The sequence below is a fragment of the Alosa pseudoharengus genome, unplaced genomic scaffold, assembly GCF_046254945.1.
Source record: "Alosa pseudoharengus isolate Yale_2024_CS ecotype anadromous, Long Island Sound unplaced genomic scaffold, YU_APseudo_1.1 YU_APseudo_1.1_scf_23, whole genome shotgun sequence".
NCBI lineage: Eukaryota > Metazoa > Chordata > Actinopteri > Clupeiformes > Clupeidae > Alosa > Alosa pseudoharengus.
Genome location: NW_027468685.1, coordinates 8,600,179 through 8,619,490, shown reverse-complemented (window position 1 = coordinate 8,619,490; position 19,312 = coordinate 8,600,179). Strand labels below are relative to the sequence as shown.

The following is a 19,312-nucleotide window of genomic DNA, read 5'->3' as shown; positions in this document are numbered from 1 at the left end:
TTTCTGTGCATGTCAACAATCTGAAGAATATTCTACAATTTGTTTTAGTATTATGGCAAAGCATAAAGATGAGAGTGCTTTTCATTATGCCCAACAGTGTGTAGTTGGCTAGACAAAAATCTGGTAATTTGAATGAAGTGTGTGCCATTTGGTGCAAAAATTTGATTTGGATGATTTGGTTGCAGTGCTTCATTTTGCTAGCCTGACGTTGTCATACCACAGATTGTTAAGGCGGAGCTCCATCGCTGATTGGCCTGGCATTTTTCTTGTTTGATGAAAATGGTTATGAACTAAGGTCTTCCAGACGAGGGCAATGTCTCAAACCGCCTACTTGCACACTTCAAATACTTAGTTTAAGTTTATAGTGCAAGTAATGATACAATACTAACAATTGAAAAGTGGGAACAACACAAGTAAGAGCTCAGTGCACACTAGCAGTTTGAGACACAGGCTTGATCTCCCTGAAAGAAGATATAGGTGGGCGGGGCCTGAAACACTAGTAAACACAGAGAAGCTGCGCCCACAGGCTGTCAAAACTGAGCCATAATGGCGCACGTCATGACACAAGCCTGCCAGTCCAGTCTGGGGTTTCGTCATGTGAACCGCGCGTGACCAGCAGAGGTCTTATGCTTAATTCTGACATGACACAAGAGCCGGGCCAGTCGTCCACCTGCCTGTGAGCTTGTCAGGCAGGTGTAAGGTTAAACCACCCAGCAGGAGTTGGATGGCTTTCAGGATATCAGTCAGATAGATGTGTGTGTGTGTGTGTGTGTGTGTGTGAGTGTGTGTGTGTGAGAGAGAGATGGAGTGTGTGTGTACAGTATGTGTGTGTGAGAGAGAAAGAGACTGAGAGAGAAAGATAGACATGGAGTGTGTATGCGTGTGTATGAGAGATGGAATATGTGTGTGTGTGTCTGAACTTGCTAGCATTATATCAGCCAAAAGCATGATTACCGAACGTCCCCTCCTTCTTCGGGCAGGTGAGAATCTGTTAACCCTGCACTCCATCTATAAGTGGCAATCACTGAGTTTGGGTTACCTCTTAAGTGCATGCATTTTGAATGGAGGATTAACACTGAGAATGTAACTTTAAACCAAGATTAGACTCATTCACCTCCACACACAAACAAACTCAGTTGGTTTATTGCAAAGTACACACACACAGACACACACACTCACTCAAAACAGGCCCAATTGGTTTTTCAGCAACAGCACTCTTCCGGACTGAAGTAATTAATGTCCAAACGCAACACACAGTCTCTCATTAGAATGTTTTGAAACCGCACGGAACACAGATGTTGCCATGGAAATCACAGATGCTAGGACTAATCTTAATTTGATCATCTGAGCCTGTGACTGCCTGGGCACTGGCAGCTGCAGATGTAAACACAGACACGGGGTAGGTGATTAACTCAGAGTTCAGAGGTCACGGTCAGAGGTCACTGACTCCTGCAGTACATGAAGGAAAACGGTTTTCCATATTCTGAATATGGACCGATTTGAAGTTTACAGCACTGTTGCATCATCTACAGTGTATCCATTTGCTATTTGCAGAAAATTGTTGCTCTTCATAGACATATAAAATTAGAGATACTTGATTTTAATAAATAACTTCAGGAAAAATCCCCCCCCCCCCCCCCCCCCCACACACACACAAAGAAAGCACCAACAACACCTTCTCATTATCCACAAGAATCTTTATATCTTATCATTGTGACAATACAAAATACAACATAAAAACACTGCCTTTAGGACCTGGCGACCAGGTCGGGGGCCATGGAGTTTAGAGTTCAGCAGCAGCACACAGACACACTGATGGTTGAGCATTCTTCAGAGTGTGAGATGAACATGCCTGAAATGGAATGGACAGAGAAAAGGTCCTAGTGTGTGTGTGTGAGAGAGTGTGTGACTGTGTGACTGTGTGTGTGTGTGTGTGTGTGTGTGTGTGTGTGTGTGTGTGTGAGAAGACAGAAAATGGAGGGATGAACACATAATAATGAAAGCGCGCGCGAGAGAGAGGCGGCATACTTTAAACTTTATCAATATTTTCAAAAGATAAGGCACTTCTACAGGTGAGACGTGAAACATAAACATAAACATACATATTTATATTTAAACTCTCCTTTAAACAGTTTTCAAGAAGGCAACAAAATTAACAAAATAAAAATAAAATGCCGACATTTGGCAGGGACTCATTGAGACTGACAATACAAATCATGATGCTCTCTGTTGCGGCGTAAGCATGAACTGCATGCAAACAGTCTACTTTGATTCTACAATGAAATAAACAGGTTTTAGTTGCAGCATTGAAGGAAGTGTTTGGGTCAAAAAACCCACTGGCTTCTCTCCCAGTCACTAATGCCAGAAAAAGGCAGAGACCATTTTGAGGGCGTACAGTGTATATCGTAGAGAGGAGACATAATAATACTGAGGTATTCAGACTTAGATTGGCACAACCAAACAAAGCCATTCTAAACTGGTATATTACAATACAATCATGCCAACTCAATACAAGAGCATAAGGAAGGAATTTGATTTTGATTCACCGGATCAGTTAGTATTAACCGATCTGTTAGCGATTACTGATATCTCTGGATGCTGGATTTGGAAGAACATAAAAAAAAAAAACTAAAATTCAAACAAAAAAAAACTAAAATTGGATTTTAAAACTGAAACCTAAAATGGTATGTAGTGGATGTGCACATTGCTTGTGGGACCGACAAAAATAGAAATTATTATCTTTTTAAGACACATTTAAAACAGGACATTTTCTTCGCTGCCTAACAATAATTTTAAATAAATGTTCATAAAGATGATTACACATATCATGGGCGGACTTGGATCTAAACAAAAAAAAAATGGCAGCGACCACTGTGGTCTCTGATTCTCAAAAATGCAGGGAAAAACAAACAAACAGAAAAACTATTAACAGTAGAGGCAGTGAATCGATTCATTTTGGTGACTTAGCTACAGGATGCCCCAGCCAACGGGGGCATCGTCATGGCAACACCCACAGTGGCGCTGACCCTGGCGTGTGCTCCAGCAGCGGCGCACACGCCAGGACAGCGAGAGAGAAGAGTGTAGGCACATGAGGGGGGTGGAGGGTGAGGGGTCAAAGGTCATCTCTATTGAGAAGCTGAGGGGGTGGAGAAGGGCGCGTTCAAAGACAAGGACACTATTCAGAGCGTCAGGGCCACCATGTGAAAGGCACGGCTTCAGACGAGTGACAAGACCAAGCACGGGCCTCACTCTACCCCCCCTCCCCCCCATCTTGCTCACACACTCACACTCTCTCTCTCTTTCTTCAGATGAGTGACGAGATCAACCACGGGCCTCACTCTACCCCCCCCCCATCTTGCTCACACACTCACACTCTCTCTCTCTCTCTCTCTCTTCAGATGAGTGACGAGATCAACCACAGGCCTCACTCTACCACCCCCCCCATCTCTCTCTCTCTCACACACACACACACTCACTCTCGCTTCAGACGAGTGATGAGACCAACCACAGGCCTCCCTCTACCCCCATCTCTCTCTCACTCATAAACACACACACATTCGCAAACACACTCTCATGCACACAAACGCTCATTATAAACCAGGGCTTCAGTGACGTTAGCAGTGGGAGTGGTAGTGGCCCACTTTGAGGACAGTGGCTTGCGCAGACTACAGACACCATGTGTAGCACACTACCCACACATGACAAAACTGGCAGTGTGCACACACACACACACACACACACACACACACACGCACACGCACACGCACACGCGCCACAACCAAGTAGTGTGCTCTATGGAGGGAATGACAGGAGTGTTAGTGTCACAAGCGTATTTTAGGGAGTTCTTCAAAATAGTGTTTAAGTACGTACGACAGTACGGGTATTAACCTGTGTCTGTGAGTGTGTGTATGTGTATGTGTGCGTGTGAGTGTGTGTGTGTGCGCTTCACGGAGTGCCTCTGTGTTGTTTGAGTGTGTGTGTGTGTGTGTGTATCAGGGAGTGCCTCTATGTGGTTTGAGAGTGTGTGTGTGTGTGTGTGTCTGTGTGTGTGGAGCATTGCTATCCATATAAGCATGAATGAGTTACTTCTCTCTGCGTCCCTCCTTATAGTCTCTTGGTCTGGTCAGTATGAGGAGGAGGAGGAGGAGAGAACCAGAATAGACAGAAAAGACTCTCCCTCTCTCCTCCCTCCGGACCCTCTCAGGTCAGTCCATCTTGCGGTGGTTGTTGTTGAGTACCGAGTGGCCATTCTGGACCGGTCCGTTCTTCGTCTTCCCATCCTTCTCCTCTTCCTCGTCTTCCGATTCGTCCGTCTCATCTTTGTCACTCCTCTCGTCTTCCACAATGTCCTGATGGATTGAAGAAAACGGAGGATGAGTTGAATAGGTGGAAGGAGAGAGGGAAGAAAAGAGGAAGAAAGGAAAATGAAACAGGAGAGATTCCGTTGATTAGCTCTCTAACATTCTAAACAAGGTCTGCTCATATTTAGTACTTCCTTAATTGCACATGCATCCATAAACAAAGCTTATCTGCACCAATGGGGAGAGCATTTGGACACAAGGGTGTTTTTAATTGGCCCAGACACTCACGTTTCCGGGCAGGAACTTGATGGCCATACGCAGAATGAGGCCGAACCAGAAGACGTGCAGACCCTGCAATACCATGAGCAGGCCGTTGAAGAAGTAGTAGCCAAAGAAGGTGGGGTACAGGGACAAGGGGTACACCATAGTGGCGTGCATTATCCTGTGACCAAGAAACACAAGGCACTGGGTTAGTAGCAGCAGTAGTGATAGTTTCAGTATAATGCCATATCAGCATCTGTGGCTGTTATCATGAAAGACATAATAAAAGTATACCATTTAGAGATGGTAAGATATAATAAAACTATATAATTTAGAGATGACAACAAACATAGAAATAGAATTACATAGATAAAACAAATCATTTTTCATATCTACATTTGATCCAACAAAATCCAGAACTTCCTTTTTTACTTTGAGAATAAATGTGCTGTCTCCTGGTGTTCAGAGCAACTGAGTTGGATATGGTTCAGTGACTAGCCCATAGGAGCCGGGTTATGTAAGGTCACACTGTACTACAATATATTAACACTGCAGAAACTATTAAGACGATATTAATATTGCAAACTTCAAAGCTGAGTTCAGTTACAGTGCACTCAGTAAAAATGCCCTATCCATTAACTTGATGTTGTATCTAAGCTAATAAATACATACATAATTGATAGTAAAAAGGCTATGCAATATTGATTAGGGAAGAATTAATGGGCTGTATTGCTTTCACCTTGGGTTTCTTCTAAGCATGTGAGGCTGTGTGAAATGAAAACTAGATGTACTGCATAGCGGTACATAATATGACTGCCACACAGTGCTGCATGTGCTATCTGGAGAATATAAATATCCCCCTACTCCTGCAACTCCTTTTAAACTGCAAGTCTTACAACCTCAGACAAAACCTATATAACCACGCTGCACTAGTCAAAAGAGGAGACCCAAGGTCTAACTAGAACCAAGGAGCAGGACAGGAGCACATAACGCTTTAAGTGATTTTTATTAGCCTAGTGCAAACCGACTAACGTTTCGATGCCCATCAAAAGCTGCATGAATGCATGGGCGTCGAAACGTTAGTAGTTGTTCGTGGCCAGACCCTTAATCTTTCTAGATTACCAGGGTCTGGATTTTCCAGGCTACTTCTTCTGGCCAGTTCTTATTAAATATGGGAGTCTAAAGCAGTGTTGCGGACATTATATATTTTTTTTCACTGGAGTAAGTTTTTTTGTCCTGCACCTGCCAGAAGGTGGGATGTGCACACAATAACTTTTTTTTTTTTTTTTTTTTTTTTTATGAGCTAGGTCCTCACCAGAAGGGGAAGAGGATGAGTCGGGTGATGAAGAAGACCATCGCAAACAGGATGAAGATGTAGTTGCATGTCTTCCTCCATCCTGCGTAGTTGAACATCTTTGCTGACTGTGGACAGGAGGGACGGAAAGACAGACAGGACAATGGAGACAGACACAGAGGAGGAGAAGGGGGAGGCAAATTCAGTGTTAAAGACATTTAAAAAAATAAACAAGGAATTGCTGTGAGTCCACTTGAAGATGTCAACGAAACACAGGATCAACAATGAGAATGAAATGCCAATATTCAGAATCAATTCATTCATTCATTCATTCACTGCAGGTGCAGAAACACACCTCCAGGGGGCAGTCACAAGCTCATCTCCTACCTAAAACATATTCCACAAATATCCACACCCAGTCTACCTGGCCTTATCTGTGCTCTCCCATTCTAAACCATAAGGAATTAAACACACATCATACTGTCTCCTCTACTGTTAAAGGGGCTGCCATTAGTATTTGTGGTGACATTAGGCCAGCCGGAAAAAAAGTTGCATCTATGAGATGTCTGTGGCCAATTCCGTAAATCTATTTCATGAATTCCCAACCCCATGCTAAGACAAGTTCCATAATGACTATTTATGTGTGGGTGTGTGTAGGCTACTACTAATGTGTGTGCCCTCCTTATCTCTCACAGAATGTGTGTGACGTCACGTGAGACCACATATCAATAAATCATTTCTTTAACACGCCTGTAGTCAAGACTAAAGGAGCTTGGACACTGCTTCAACAAACGCCAACAAACGGCAACAAACGCCAACAAACTCCAACAAACACCAACAAACACCAACAAACACCAACAGTTGGGTTAGTTTGTGCCGGCCGCCTGTGTTTGTTGCCGTTTGTTGGATGGAGTCGTTAAGAGTTTGACATGACAGTTGGTCTTATGAACATTCTAAAGACTACCACCAACAGCTGCCAACTTTAGAATGTTGGAGTTTGTTGGTATTTGTTGGAGCAGTGTGCAAGCTCCTTAACATGTGGTTGGAAACATGAGCACATCTGACAAATAAACTTCCTGGGGCCTTGTGACACACCTGTGACACACCTAGTGTGCCATTTCATCAAGAATGTGGCACATTTTCTGATCTGACCGCAATATAAACACCTTTATTTGAAGTGCTGGGTGTGACCTCCTAGAATGACCCCTGGAGGTTATGTGAAAGGTAAAGGCTAGAGGTGCTAACCTCCAGCAGGTAGTCAGAGGCATCGTGAATCAGCATGATCATGGTGCCCGCCCGGATGTAGTTGACCAGCCATGAGAAGCTGAGAAGCATGATGGTGGCCATATGGTGAATGATCTGCTCCTTAAAGTCCTGAGACAGAGAAAGAGAGAGAGAGAGAGAGAGAGAGAGAGAGAGAGAGAGAAAGAGAGAGAGAAAGAGAGAGAGAAAGAGAGAAAAAGAGAGAGAGAGAGAGAGAGAGAGAGAGAGAGAGATTAGTATTATTCCTTCACACATTCTTTTATTGTTTATTTTGCACTCCAAGTTCTTGTTTACCTAATACCAAGTCAGTCACACATGAGTGTAAATAAAGATTTATCTAAACGCCCAATTCACAAAGTCACTATGTGTGTGTGTGTGTGTGTGTGTGTGTGTGTGTGTCCTGAACAAGGCCAAAGGCCAAGGCCAGTTGATTGGAGAAGTTCCATATGAGTACATGGTTGTGTGTGTGTCATAAAATGGGAATATACCGAACGCTAAAGTGGGAGGCCTCCACTGGTGAAGCAAGAGACCAGTGCCAGTCCATACACGCGTCACACGTACAGACAGCTCACCTCAGGGGAGGGAAGTCTCTTACACAAGTTCCCTTCCCTCCCAATGACACACACACACACACACACTCACACAGACACGCGCACACACACGCACACGCACACGCACACACACACACGCACACACACACACACACACGTCTGTAAAGGAGCAACAGGGATGACTATGTTTCCTGTCAGCAACTGAGTGCACTCTGTTTGAGGAAGGCTGTGCCTCTTTAACCGTTCTCCCTCTCTCTTTCCTCTCTCTCTCTACCCCCCCGCCCTCTCTCTCTCGCTCTCTCTCTCCCTCTCCTTCCCTAGCTAAGCCAGCTGGCTCCGGCAGATGGAACTTATGCATTAAAATCCCCCACTGAAGGCTGCATATTAAAACTGCAGTGAGCGGCACAGGTGCAAAGTTCACCTCAAACAAAAGGGACACTATAGCCACATCTAGCTAACGCCAATGACTTACTCGCTGAGAGACTAAACAGAACACCTCTTGGCAGGTAAACCACCCAGAACAAGTAAAAAAAAAAAAAAAGAACAATCCCAGAACTTGTGCAACTTTGAATACTTCACCGGCCCCTGTTAAAACAAAAGCCATTCAGAATAAGGATTAATCAATGTAGCTCAAATGCAGGCTAACAAATGCTAGCACTCATGCTAACAGGCTACAGAAGGGCTGTCTGTCTTGCTGCCGTGCCTGTGCCTGCCTGGTTGCTTTGAATCCAGTCCAACTGTTGGCTCAGACCTGGGTCCCCCAGTGCAACACAAACACGTTGCTGTGGAGAAAAACAGTCTGCTGATAGGCTTGAAGTCCTGCCACCCTTTCCCAAGCAATCTAAACACTCCACAACTCGCACACACATTCCGCAGACCTGAGATCAGATTAGACCATTAGGTGGCTGAAAGTGAATTATGTATACGGGACGCATGGGGGCTGATCCCAGTACAGCACCATAAGAGGCTTAGCGAGCACTATTCATGCTGGCTGCTGGTTGGGGGGGGGCAGCTGTCTGCTACACGCTACATAACTGCCTGGGAACAGCTGATACAGGCCTGAACTGGCACGGTTCATATCTGGTGCCGGTGGGGTGGGGGGCCAGATCTGGACCTGGTCTGTTCGGCCGAATTCACAAAGAATTTTAAGGCTAAAAGTAGCTCCTAACTGGCGAATTTAGGAGCAACTCTTAAAAATAATGGGCGTGTCACTCCTAACTTTAGGACTCCTAATTTTTTTCACTAAAAGTAATTCACGAAGCATTTTAGACCTAAAAGTAGCAGCCAAGTCTGGGACAGCTTAAAAGAAGTCGAGAGGACTCCTAACTCCCTAAGACCTATTCACAAACAGCTTTTTGTGGCATTGCGCGTCGCGATGTTTTGAAATCCTATGCGGCTACGGGAGCTTCCAATCACGACGTGAAATGCCACAAAAGCTGTTTGTGAATAGGTCTTAGTGAGTTAGGAGTCCTCCCGACTTCTTTTAAGCTGTCCCAGACTTAGGTGCTACTTTTAGGTCTAAAATGCTTCGTGAATTACTTTTAGTGAAAAAAAGTTCTAAAGTTAGGAGTGACACGCCCATTATTTTTAGGAGTTGCTCCTAAATTCGCCACTTAGGAGCTACTTTTAGCCTTAAAATTCTTTGTGAATACGGCCCCTGGACTCAATCGGATCCAGTTCTGGGTCAGATCTGGTTCTGGTCAGGTCCAGAGTCTTTTGGGAGGCAACCAGTATGAGGAATGTGAAAGTCTACTGCTGCAGCCTTAATACAATCAGCAGAATTGGCTTTATTGACCTAGTATGCCAACACATGCAAGGAGTTTGGTTCTGGTTGCTGTACTAGCATTGTATTAGCATGATGTAAAATGAAGCAAAGTTGTGTCTTACGAAAAAAATATGAGAGGTGTGTTTCACACAGAAATGGTGCGTGCACTGTATGGTAAACCTCATCTGCTGTAGGTTAGAGGGAGTGGAAGACAAAGGCGAAAGATGTGGTGTGTGTGTGTGTGTGTGTGCGTGTGTGGGTCTGCTGCGTGACCAATCAGCTGAAGTTACTGCTTCTTTTAGCGCCAACTAGTGACACATTAACTCTCGTTAAAACACCACTATCAGTAAGGACACACACACATGCACACATACAGCTTTCCATAACAAAGTGAAGGAAGTAAACACACACACACACACATATACAGCTTTCCATACCAAAGTGGAGGAAGTAAACACACACACACACATGCACACATACAGCTTTTAATACCAAAGTGGAGGAAGTGAACACACACACACATGCACACATACAGCTTTACATACCAAAGTGGAGGAAGTAAACCCACACACACACACACACACATGCACACATACAGCTTTCCATACCAAATTGGAGGAAGTAAACACACACACACACATGCACACATACAGCTTTCAATACCAAAGTGGAGGAAGTAAACACACACACATACAGCTTTCCATACCAAAGTGGAGGAAGTAAACACACACACACACACACACATGCACACATACAGCTTTCCATACCAAAGTGGAGGAAGTAAACACACACACACATGCACACATACAGCTTTCAATACCAAAGTGGAGGAAGTAAACACACACACACATGCACACATACAGCTTTCAATACCAAAGTGGAGGAAGTAAACACACACACACACACATGCACACATACAGCTTTCCATACCAAAGTGGAGGAAGTAAACACACACACACATGCACACATACAGCTTTCAATACCAAAGTGGAGGAAGTAAACACACACACACACACACATGCACACATACAGCTTTCAATACCAAAGTGGAGAAAGTAAACACACACACACATGCACACATACAGCTTTCAATACCAAAGTGGAGGAAGTAAACACACACACACACACACACATGCACACATACAGCTTTCAATACCAAAGTGGAGAAAGTAAGTGTTGCACTTCCTGCAGTGCCAAGTGTTTGGGTAGTACAACACATCCATCATGCATAGCATTAGTCAACATTTTCAACAACAAAAAAACACAAACTTGTTTTTCTAAAGGTCATAAGACATTATTTTTGTTTGTTGAACAATAACAGACATGACATAATAAATGTTCTCTAAACCTGGGCCTAGACTCAAGATATACATGAAAGGCTTCAGGTGACCAAAAATGGCTCTATTTACCATACCTTTGGACTGCAAACAGCACTGTATATGATAAGCAAACAGAGTTATGACTGTTTGAATGTCGTCACTTTTATCATTTTTATATTTTTATTGGTTTATACTACCGCTGCTCCCAAACAGAAGACATTTGTATCTGATGCTGACTAATGTCTCATTTGAACCTGAGCTTACCTTGCGCTTGACGTCTGTAGCCACACTGAACAGAAGAGAGATGTAGAAGCCGAGCTCTATCATGTAGTACCAGTATTGGGATGGTAACAGAGGCTGTACATGGGAAAGTGGGGTTTTACTGATGAGATACGGAAAGATAGAAAACCTCCATTTGAGAGATAATTATGTAGTTGTTCCAAACACAAACAGCACTGAAAGAGTGAAATAACTACTCTTGGGTCCTCATTGGGTCCCACCCAACAATAGTTTCATAGTCATTCTGTGTGGAACAGTGTGGCACAGGAAAACTCTGCTCTGTCTGTTCATCTTACCATTTTGGGGAAATCTTTCCACATCTCCTCCTTCTCATAAAACCAGGGTTTCTGTGTGTGGGTAGAGAGGATAGAAGAAAAACAACCAGAGAGAGAGAGAGAGAGAGAGAGAGAGATACAGAGTTAAATTGATGACACTGCATCAAATTCAGACCACCTCTGAATACATCACATCTGCAGACCAAAACACAATAGATGAGCGGAATTTGCAGCAGGGGATTTTTTACACAGCAGCTACCCACGGATCTGGTAAGGGCTTGCACATACGGGTCTGATTACAGGGTGATAACAGGCCGGCGAGGGAGGATGGGGGGGGGGGGGGGGTGGTTGGGGGGCATGCGATGAGGACATACTCACGTCGATTACGGCAGCCAGGCCAGCAAAGAAAGCAAGAAGGTAAAATGTGAATCTCCAGCTGCAAAAGAAACACCATACAGACAGACCTCAGGGTAAGCATCTCCACGGCCAGGTACAAAACACACACACACACACACACACACACACACACACACACAAATAAAATCTACATTAAAATGATCCATGCCATGCATACGATCTCAGTACTGCATTCGACACTTGGGCAACCAAGGACTTCACAATCAACATTCACAGCATTTCACACAACACTCACTTTACAGTAACGTCCACATCACAAGGACAACAACCCCCAGGGTGTGGCATCACTCACAAGAACTTTACCACCCGATACACCAAAACCAAGGATAAACATCATGAGAGGTCATAAAGGGCAGCCTGAGGGTACGTTCAGACTAAGCGTCTTTTTCTCAGCTGTCGGCGTCCGTTTTACATTATAACCCTATGGAGTAGACCGTGTTTTCAAAAAAGCCGTCGGCTTCTTTTAAAACGCGACTGCAACCGTCTTTTTCTGCAGCTCAGAAGTTGAGAAATGTTCAACTTCTAGCGTAAAAACGCCATACGTCATGCTGTCTTTTTGAGACCTGTGGTTTTCCATGACAACCAAGTAGAAAATGGAGAAGGTGACAGAACACCGGTCGAGAGGCTCATTTTAGTGTCTGAGCATAGGGAATTGTTTGACATGACTTCACAACTTTACCATAACATACCAAAAGCAATAGCCAACTCCATTTTTTCTTCCGCGATATTTTTTATCCACATGTAACGTTAATTACTTTGCCTATCGCAAAAAAAAATGCTTCCGGCTGCTTTTTGGAACAAGAACGCTGGCAGATGTTTTTTTCAAACTGAAAAAGCGGTCTGCATAACTTCTTTTGTCAGAAAAAGACGCTTAGTCTGAACGTACCCTAAGTGGTTAGTACTATTTTGCTCAATTCATATGAGCATAAATGACTTCACTCATTATTGGCTACTGCTGTCTAAGAGTAGGATAAGACAGGTGGTGGTTTGCTACTTGTAGAATGTGAGGTGCATTATGCTTTAATAAAAACATGAATCTCGTCAGGCGCTTTTCCTCTTGAAGTTCTATTTTTAATTGTAGGTGCCTCTGCAAAAAGTGCGAGGCACAGCATAAATGTGTGCAAAACCCTTACTGCCACAATACAAAACAACAGGAAAAAGTCTCCTCTCACTGCAAAAACAGCATCCTGTCTGATTGTGCCCTAATGCAGTCTACAACTACATACCGGTAATCTCAATCTGTGGTAACTACACATTAAGCCACTGAGCTCTGCTGTGATTGGGTACCTGGCCTCCCGGAACTTCTTCAGCTTGTTGGGCCGCTCTTGGTTCCGTCGCCTGCGGAACCATCTGTGCACCTGACGTTCCGAGCACCCGGCCTGCTTGCTTAAGCATTCCACCGCACTCTGGGGACAGAGAGGAGAGGGGACAGGGGCAGGAGGGGTAGAAAGGGGCAGATCCAAGACAAGATGGGGTAAAAGGAGAGAAAGTCAGTCAGAGACGATGTGCTGTGTGTATTTGCTAGACTATTGGTAGATTGTCCAAAAATAGTTAAATTTCCTTATCCACAGCAGGGCAGTGTGTACTGTGTCATAAGACACAGCATCTGTAAGCACCTGTGAATGTGTGTATATTGTGGATTTTGTGTGTGTGTGTGTGTGTGTGTGTGTGTGTGTGTGTGTGTGTATACCTCTGTGTTTGTGTGTGTGCCGGTTACCTGGTTGGGGTGTTTGGTTGTGGATCTGAAGTAGGACTCCAGCAAGGGATTGTGGGAGGCATGGACGCGTACTTCCTCTCTGACCCCCAGCAGCAAGGCCAGAGGAGTGGCTACTTTCCTGTAGGAGCATCAAAGACACAACAATCACCAATCAAAATCCAGCAAGAAGCTTCAGACAAAATACCTAACCAATCACAAACCTCCAAACTCACTATGAACACAAACACCAATACTTACTAAAGACTTGTAGCAACTATGTGCAATGTTTGAGATTAATAACGGTCAATGGTATTGATTTACGATTTTAACGGAACAATGAAGCACTGTATGCGTGCGTTTGTGTGTGTGTGTGTGTGTGTGTGTGTGTGTGTGTGGCCGACAATGGGATGAGGAGAAACAAAAGGGAGGGGAGAACAATGCAACCCATGTCAACACAGTCGTGGGGGCCCAAGAACAGAAGGAATCCTGCCACATACTTTAATCAATTAGGTCACTCAGACACCGACACTGGGGAGGTGTGCAAATAAATATACTGCTCAAAAAAATGAAGGGAACACTTCAATCATACACTGGATCGGTACTCTGACACTGTTTGGTTCTGAGCACAAGTAAAACTTTTGAGGCGAGTGTTTTATTTTGCAAGAACTGTCAGACATTCTGTGAATGTAGTTTGAGAATGGGTGGAAGGTTTCAAAAAATGTGTTTTAACAATTGTGGAAAACTGTAAGTGTTCCTTTAATTTTTTTGAGCAGTGTATATGCATGTGGGACAGAAAGAGAGTGTGTGTATTCATCGGTGGGAATGTGTGTGTGTGTGTGTGTGTGTGTGTGTGTGAGAGAGAGAGCACAACAGAGAGAGAGAGAAAGAGAGAGAAAGAGAGAGAAAGAGCAGGAGAGAGAAAGTATAATTATAAGTATAAGTATAAGTATATATACTTTTTTGATCCCGTGAGGGAAATTTGGTCTCTGCATTTAACCCAATCGGTGAATTAGTGAAACACAAACAGCACACAGTGAACACACAGTGAGGTGAAGCACACACTAATCCCGGCGCAGAAACAGAGGGAGTGTGTATTCATTTGCTTGTGGGTGTGGGTGTGTGTGTGTATCAGTGAGAAACAAAGAGAGACATGGAAGGAGTGTGTATACATTAATTTGCTTGTGGGTTTGTGGGAGTGTGTGTGTGTGTCTATGTTTACGTGTCTATACTGACCACTCGAAGACTTGGCGGATGATGAGGAAGCAAAGTGCAATTGGCAGGGTCACCCAGAGATCCCCACTCTGGCCAAACACCTTACCATCCCGACTCTCAAGATCTGCCCATCCCAAACCCGGTGGGAACCAAATCCAGTCCTGCCACAACCAGGCTCTCAGGCCCGACAACATCCTGTTCAAGAAGACAACAGTGGGAGACAGTGGGAGGCAGAGAGAGAGAGAGAGAGAGAGAGAGAGAGAGAGAGAGAGGGAGAGAGAGAGAGAGGGAGAGCGAGAGAGAGAGACAAAGAGCGAGGGGGTTAGAGGAACAGAGGGCCTTTGATACGCTGATGTCTGGCTGTAACATACACTGCGTTATCCACATTGAGTTGGAGCTGAACAATTCGACATCAGGATTGCAGGAAGGCATCACAGCTTCCGCAACATTCCGCTAATTGCAAATAAGCAAAATCACATCTATAGCTTTCAATTTCCTTCTCTTGCTTTGCCAGAATAAAGCTGTACTTTGTTACAGTTTTGTCTTATGTTTACATGTGTGGTCTCCGAGCTACTCAGCACATCTTTGGACATCTGAAGTCTGCTTTCAATGACTTTGAGAAGCAGGCTTAAAGTAAAATGAGTAGAATTGATTGTATATCACCTAACATGGAAAACTCTAGTGTGGAAAAAAGTGCTCTGTGCAAATAGTGCAAAAAGACTGTTGCAATACCACATTGTGACCACATCTATTTGTTCAACTATATAAAGTTCAAAATTAGTTGAACAGTACCTGTACGTGGACTGTTTATTTACATTTAACACTGCAAACAAATTTTTTTCCTTTGTTGTTCTTCTGAGACATCTTAGTGTATCTTGAAAACAGTAGCCAAATTTATATAAATATAAATGTATGATAAAAAAAGCAAAAAAAGACAAATCTATATAACTTATACAATAACAATAAATACAGCATCCAGCAGGACCAGTCAGATGGGAATCCTGGTCCTCACGTGGGCACTGCTAGTCTACTGGTCAACTGAAGTTGACCAAATTTGACGGGTTGGCACTTGACAGATGACCTATTCCAGCACCAATCTCCTGCTTCTGCCTAACTGACTCAAGAGCATGATGAGGTATTGCAAGGTTACAGGCTGATTAGGTATCGAAAATTCCTCAAGGAACCACTGCTACAACTACCAATGACCATCTCACAAGTCAAAGTATTCTATTGATGTTGCTGTGATGTCTACTGTTTGTGTGAATGACACAAACTAAATATGTAATCACACACACAGTAGACGTCACAGCAACATCACGTGACTCTTCTGAAGATGAGTGCAGAGTCAGCAGTCGAAAATGTCAAGGTCAAGGTATGACAAAAAAAAACAAAACACTTAAACCATGTCATATAAGAAAAATCACTTATAACTTGATACCATTTTACAGCAAGTGGCGCTGAAGCCAGAGAAGAGCCACAACGTGCTCTTCAGGTAATGATTAGGTGACCAACTCAGTCAAGCCGACTGACTTCAAGGGTGTGAACCAGTGTCCAGCGTGTAATGATTTGCTCCCGGTTCCTGTCCCTTAATTCATTGCCAGGAATGGCTGAGGGGTCATTCGTTTCAGGAACCTTACAAGTATCGAGGGGAAAGGGGACACCTGCACCCACGGCAGAGTTGTGCCTTCAATTTACCCTCCTTGGGATGGACCAAGGACTTAGTGTATTTTTAAAAGGGCTTTCAATGAGTCGAGGGCCTGTGGCTTCTTGTAAAAGACCACTCTCTAGTGATTTCATCACCAGAGGGGCATTACGCATGTAGCCTACAACAACCCATTTGGCCTAACTCCATCGGAACCGCCCCACCCCACAAATGACAATTAGGAACCACACTGAGGCTAAACACTGATGTAAGGGGGGGGGGGGGGTCTGGGACTTCACTCAGAGGAGACATAACCAGATAGAGACTTAGCAGCAGCAGAATATGGAGTTTCAGTGTGTCCAAGTGTCCAAGCAGGTGGCTTAGTTCACCCAGGGGTGAAGTGGTACTCCATTTTTTCCCCGCTTTAAAGAGGTGCTTCTCTTGACACTCTTTATTACTCCCTTTATTTTCTCCCTTCTGAGCCTCACAAGCAGGCCTCCAAAGCCGGAGTACAGTGAGAGTTGCTATAAGAACGAGCCATGCCTATGTGAATTCGCTTACTTGAATACTGTTGATCTTGCCACAGAAAACATGGCACCCAATTCAATAGCTTGTAGCACGCACGTTCCACTTACATGGAATTTAAAACAAATGAATGCAAAAAATAGCGGTTGATTTCTTAACCCAGTAAGGTCAGTATCACACAGTGGGCTAAATGAGATAGTGAATACAGACCTAAGGCATAAGTTACCATTCCATTAGCGTCTAGGCTACTTGCCTCACCAGTGCATGTAAGGGCCTAATTAGACCCAGGGGCACAGTAACAAGCCACAGACATCAGTTTCAGCCACCAGATATCACAAAATACCAAATGTTTTTCAGGAGCTAATTTGGAAGTATAATCCAAAGCAAAGGTGCTTTATCCAAAACAGTAGGTCTAACAACCGCCCCAGACTAAATTGGACTGCTGGGTACTGCATAGGGGAAACAGGTCTCACTGTAATAATGCACAAACTGAGTGAAATGGAAATCTGGAATGGACTGCTGTCAGATTTTATTTTTTTAGCTAATGAATCACATGACACGGGCAATCCAGTACAGTACAGTGACGTGGTCATAATGTGGCCTAGGAGTTGACCTGAAAGGACCATAACACTTCATAGGCTACCTGTTCTGTTTAGTTTTACTCGTCAGTCACAAGTAAAGACTATGCTAGTAGGCCAAATGCACTTTGCCTATAGGCTTTTAAATTGTTCATGGCCAACTGACCCGAACGCAGTCACAACACGCCAAGACGTGTCTAAACAGTGCTTTAATCGCCCTTGTGTGCCTTTGTAATCTCCGTCTATCTTATCTCGATTATGGCTGCATAGCGGTAGTAAAGCCTGGGCTACTGCTTACACTCTGTGATTATGCTCACCCAGTTTCTCCAAATAACGTTAATTAGAGCGAACATGAAGGCAAACTATGAATGACTTGTATCAGACACCTCCAATATAGTCTACGTGGGGAGCCTATTCTTATATCCGCTGCATGTGAAGAGGCCAGCAATGACAGACTCATAATAAGTAGGCTATGTCTAATAAACTAAAAACTATTGGATCATTTAGCCCAATTACCAGAGATCTCAGTGTGCAGTGCCCTGACACAACCACATGGAAAACTCTTCAGCATAAAGTGAAACAAACGACCCAGGAAATGTGAATCCTGGCGGCTGATTAAAGGATGCTACATAAATTTAGATCAGAATTAACACTTGAATGATACATTGTAATGACATTCTTCTCAAACATAGAAACACTGTAACTGCTGACGTTAGTCACCGTGATCAGTGATCGGACACTAGCCTACAGGCCACGAATAGTGAGTTCATTCCTTCATATCCGTGGTTTGTGATTAGCGCAGTTGTTAAATGAACTACACGGTAGGTTGCATGTGTCTGTTTTGCGATTACACAAGTGAATCATACTTTCCATTACCCCTTTCCTTTAACACTTAATATATAACATAAAATCATATTATCAAGCAATCTCGTGTAACGGTTTACCTTCTTCCGTCAGATCAGCCAGGCGGGCAGGTAGCCTATAGACACAAAAGGTTGGCGTTGACTGAAGCTATCTGCAGGATGTCTGAGTTCAATCACCGTTAAAGTGTGTCCGCTAAACACCAAGCGCGGTAAACTGAAGGCCGGGTTCTTCGATGTTGTGAGTTGTTGGCATCTTTATCCCACAAAATCCAAAAGTGTTACGGACAGAGGTAGCAATATGCTAGGTTTGTAGCTCAACTTCCACCCTCACTCTTCAGCCTTTTTGGAGCCTCTTTTACTTTTTAATGCGCCTGTTCATCAAATTCAAGAGAAAAGCAAATAGTCCTAGTCTATTTGAAATGTATCTTCTTCTCGATTATTTTTTTTCTTTTGAGTTTCTTTGCAGCAGTCTCAATCTCTGATACTCCCGGGGATGTCTGTGGCACATAGGCGTCGGTCGGTGCGGCTGGAGTGTCGGGCGGACGGTGAGAGGGCCGAGAGCGGCGGAGAGGGTGGGGGCGGGGCGCTGACTATTTAAAGTGACGTTTTACGGCATGCTGGAGGAAGGGCTGCTCAGCGCTCAGAGGACGTGTTCGGACGCATCAGAAATTTGGAGGGGTAGGCTGGGTTAAGTCTGGGAACGAGCTGTTTGTAGTCAGCTGTAGCCTAGGCTGTGGAATACGATAAAGTAGCCTAACCTACGACATTCTCCCTCTTATTTCAATCCTTCTAAGGAACTGGTGGAATGACTATGCCGGCTGTTTTGGCCTTATTTTTGGCAGGTCACCATTTTGGGCCAATAAGCTGTTCGTGAAAGGACAGCCTTGATCACTGAACAATTTGCAACAGCAATTATTTAAGGCTTTTATTTATTTTAAGGATAGGCTACTCGCTCACCTCCAGACCACAACCACAGCCCAGGCGTTTGACCCACTCATACCTCGGGCGATGTGATCAATTGTTATATGCTCCTTTGATGTTGGCAGAGCAGAAGCCAACTGAGAATACGAG

At 44.0% G+C, this 19,312-nt stretch overlaps 1 protein-coding gene across 1 annotated transcript; it reads right to left on the bottom strand.

The window, feature by feature from the left end:
* Positions 1 to 1,676: 1,676 nt before the first annotated feature.
* LOC143140406 (ceramide synthase 2-like) lies at positions 1,677 to 18,784 on the bottom strand. Its single transcript, XM_076301275.1, has 11 exons — positions 18,323 to 18,784; positions 14,655 to 14,828; positions 13,443 to 13,560; positions 13,013 to 13,131; positions 11,687 to 11,744; positions 11,330 to 11,380; positions 11,019 to 11,111; positions 7,102 to 7,230; positions 5,878 to 5,984; positions 4,590 to 4,743; positions 1,677 to 4,349 (listed from the first exon to the last, which is right to left on the bottom strand). The coding sequence occupies exons 2-11, from the start codon at positions 14,825 to 14,827 to the stop codon at positions 4,206 to 4,208; spliced, it is 1,146 nt and encodes a 381-aa protein (XP_076157390.1). The 5' UTR covers position 14,828; positions 18,323 to 18,784; the 3' UTR covers positions 1,677 to 4,205.
* Positions 18,785 to 19,312: the final 528 nt, after the last annotated feature.

Excerpts from the sequence above, each read along its gene's own strand:
- LOC143140406 (XM_076301275.1), bottom strand. The coding sequence starts at position 14,827 with ATGTTGTCGGGCCTGAGAGCCTGGTTGTGGCAGGACTGGATTTGGTTC. Across the intron at positions 5,985-7,101 it reads CCTCTGACTACCTGCTGGAG|TCAGCAAAGATGTTCAACTA; the intron begins GTTAGCACCTCT and ends TCCTGTCCACAG. Across the intron at positions 4,350-4,589 it reads TCAAGTTCCTGCCCGGAAAC|GACATTGTGGAAGACGAGAG; the intron begins GTGAGTGTCTGG and ends TCAATCCATCAG.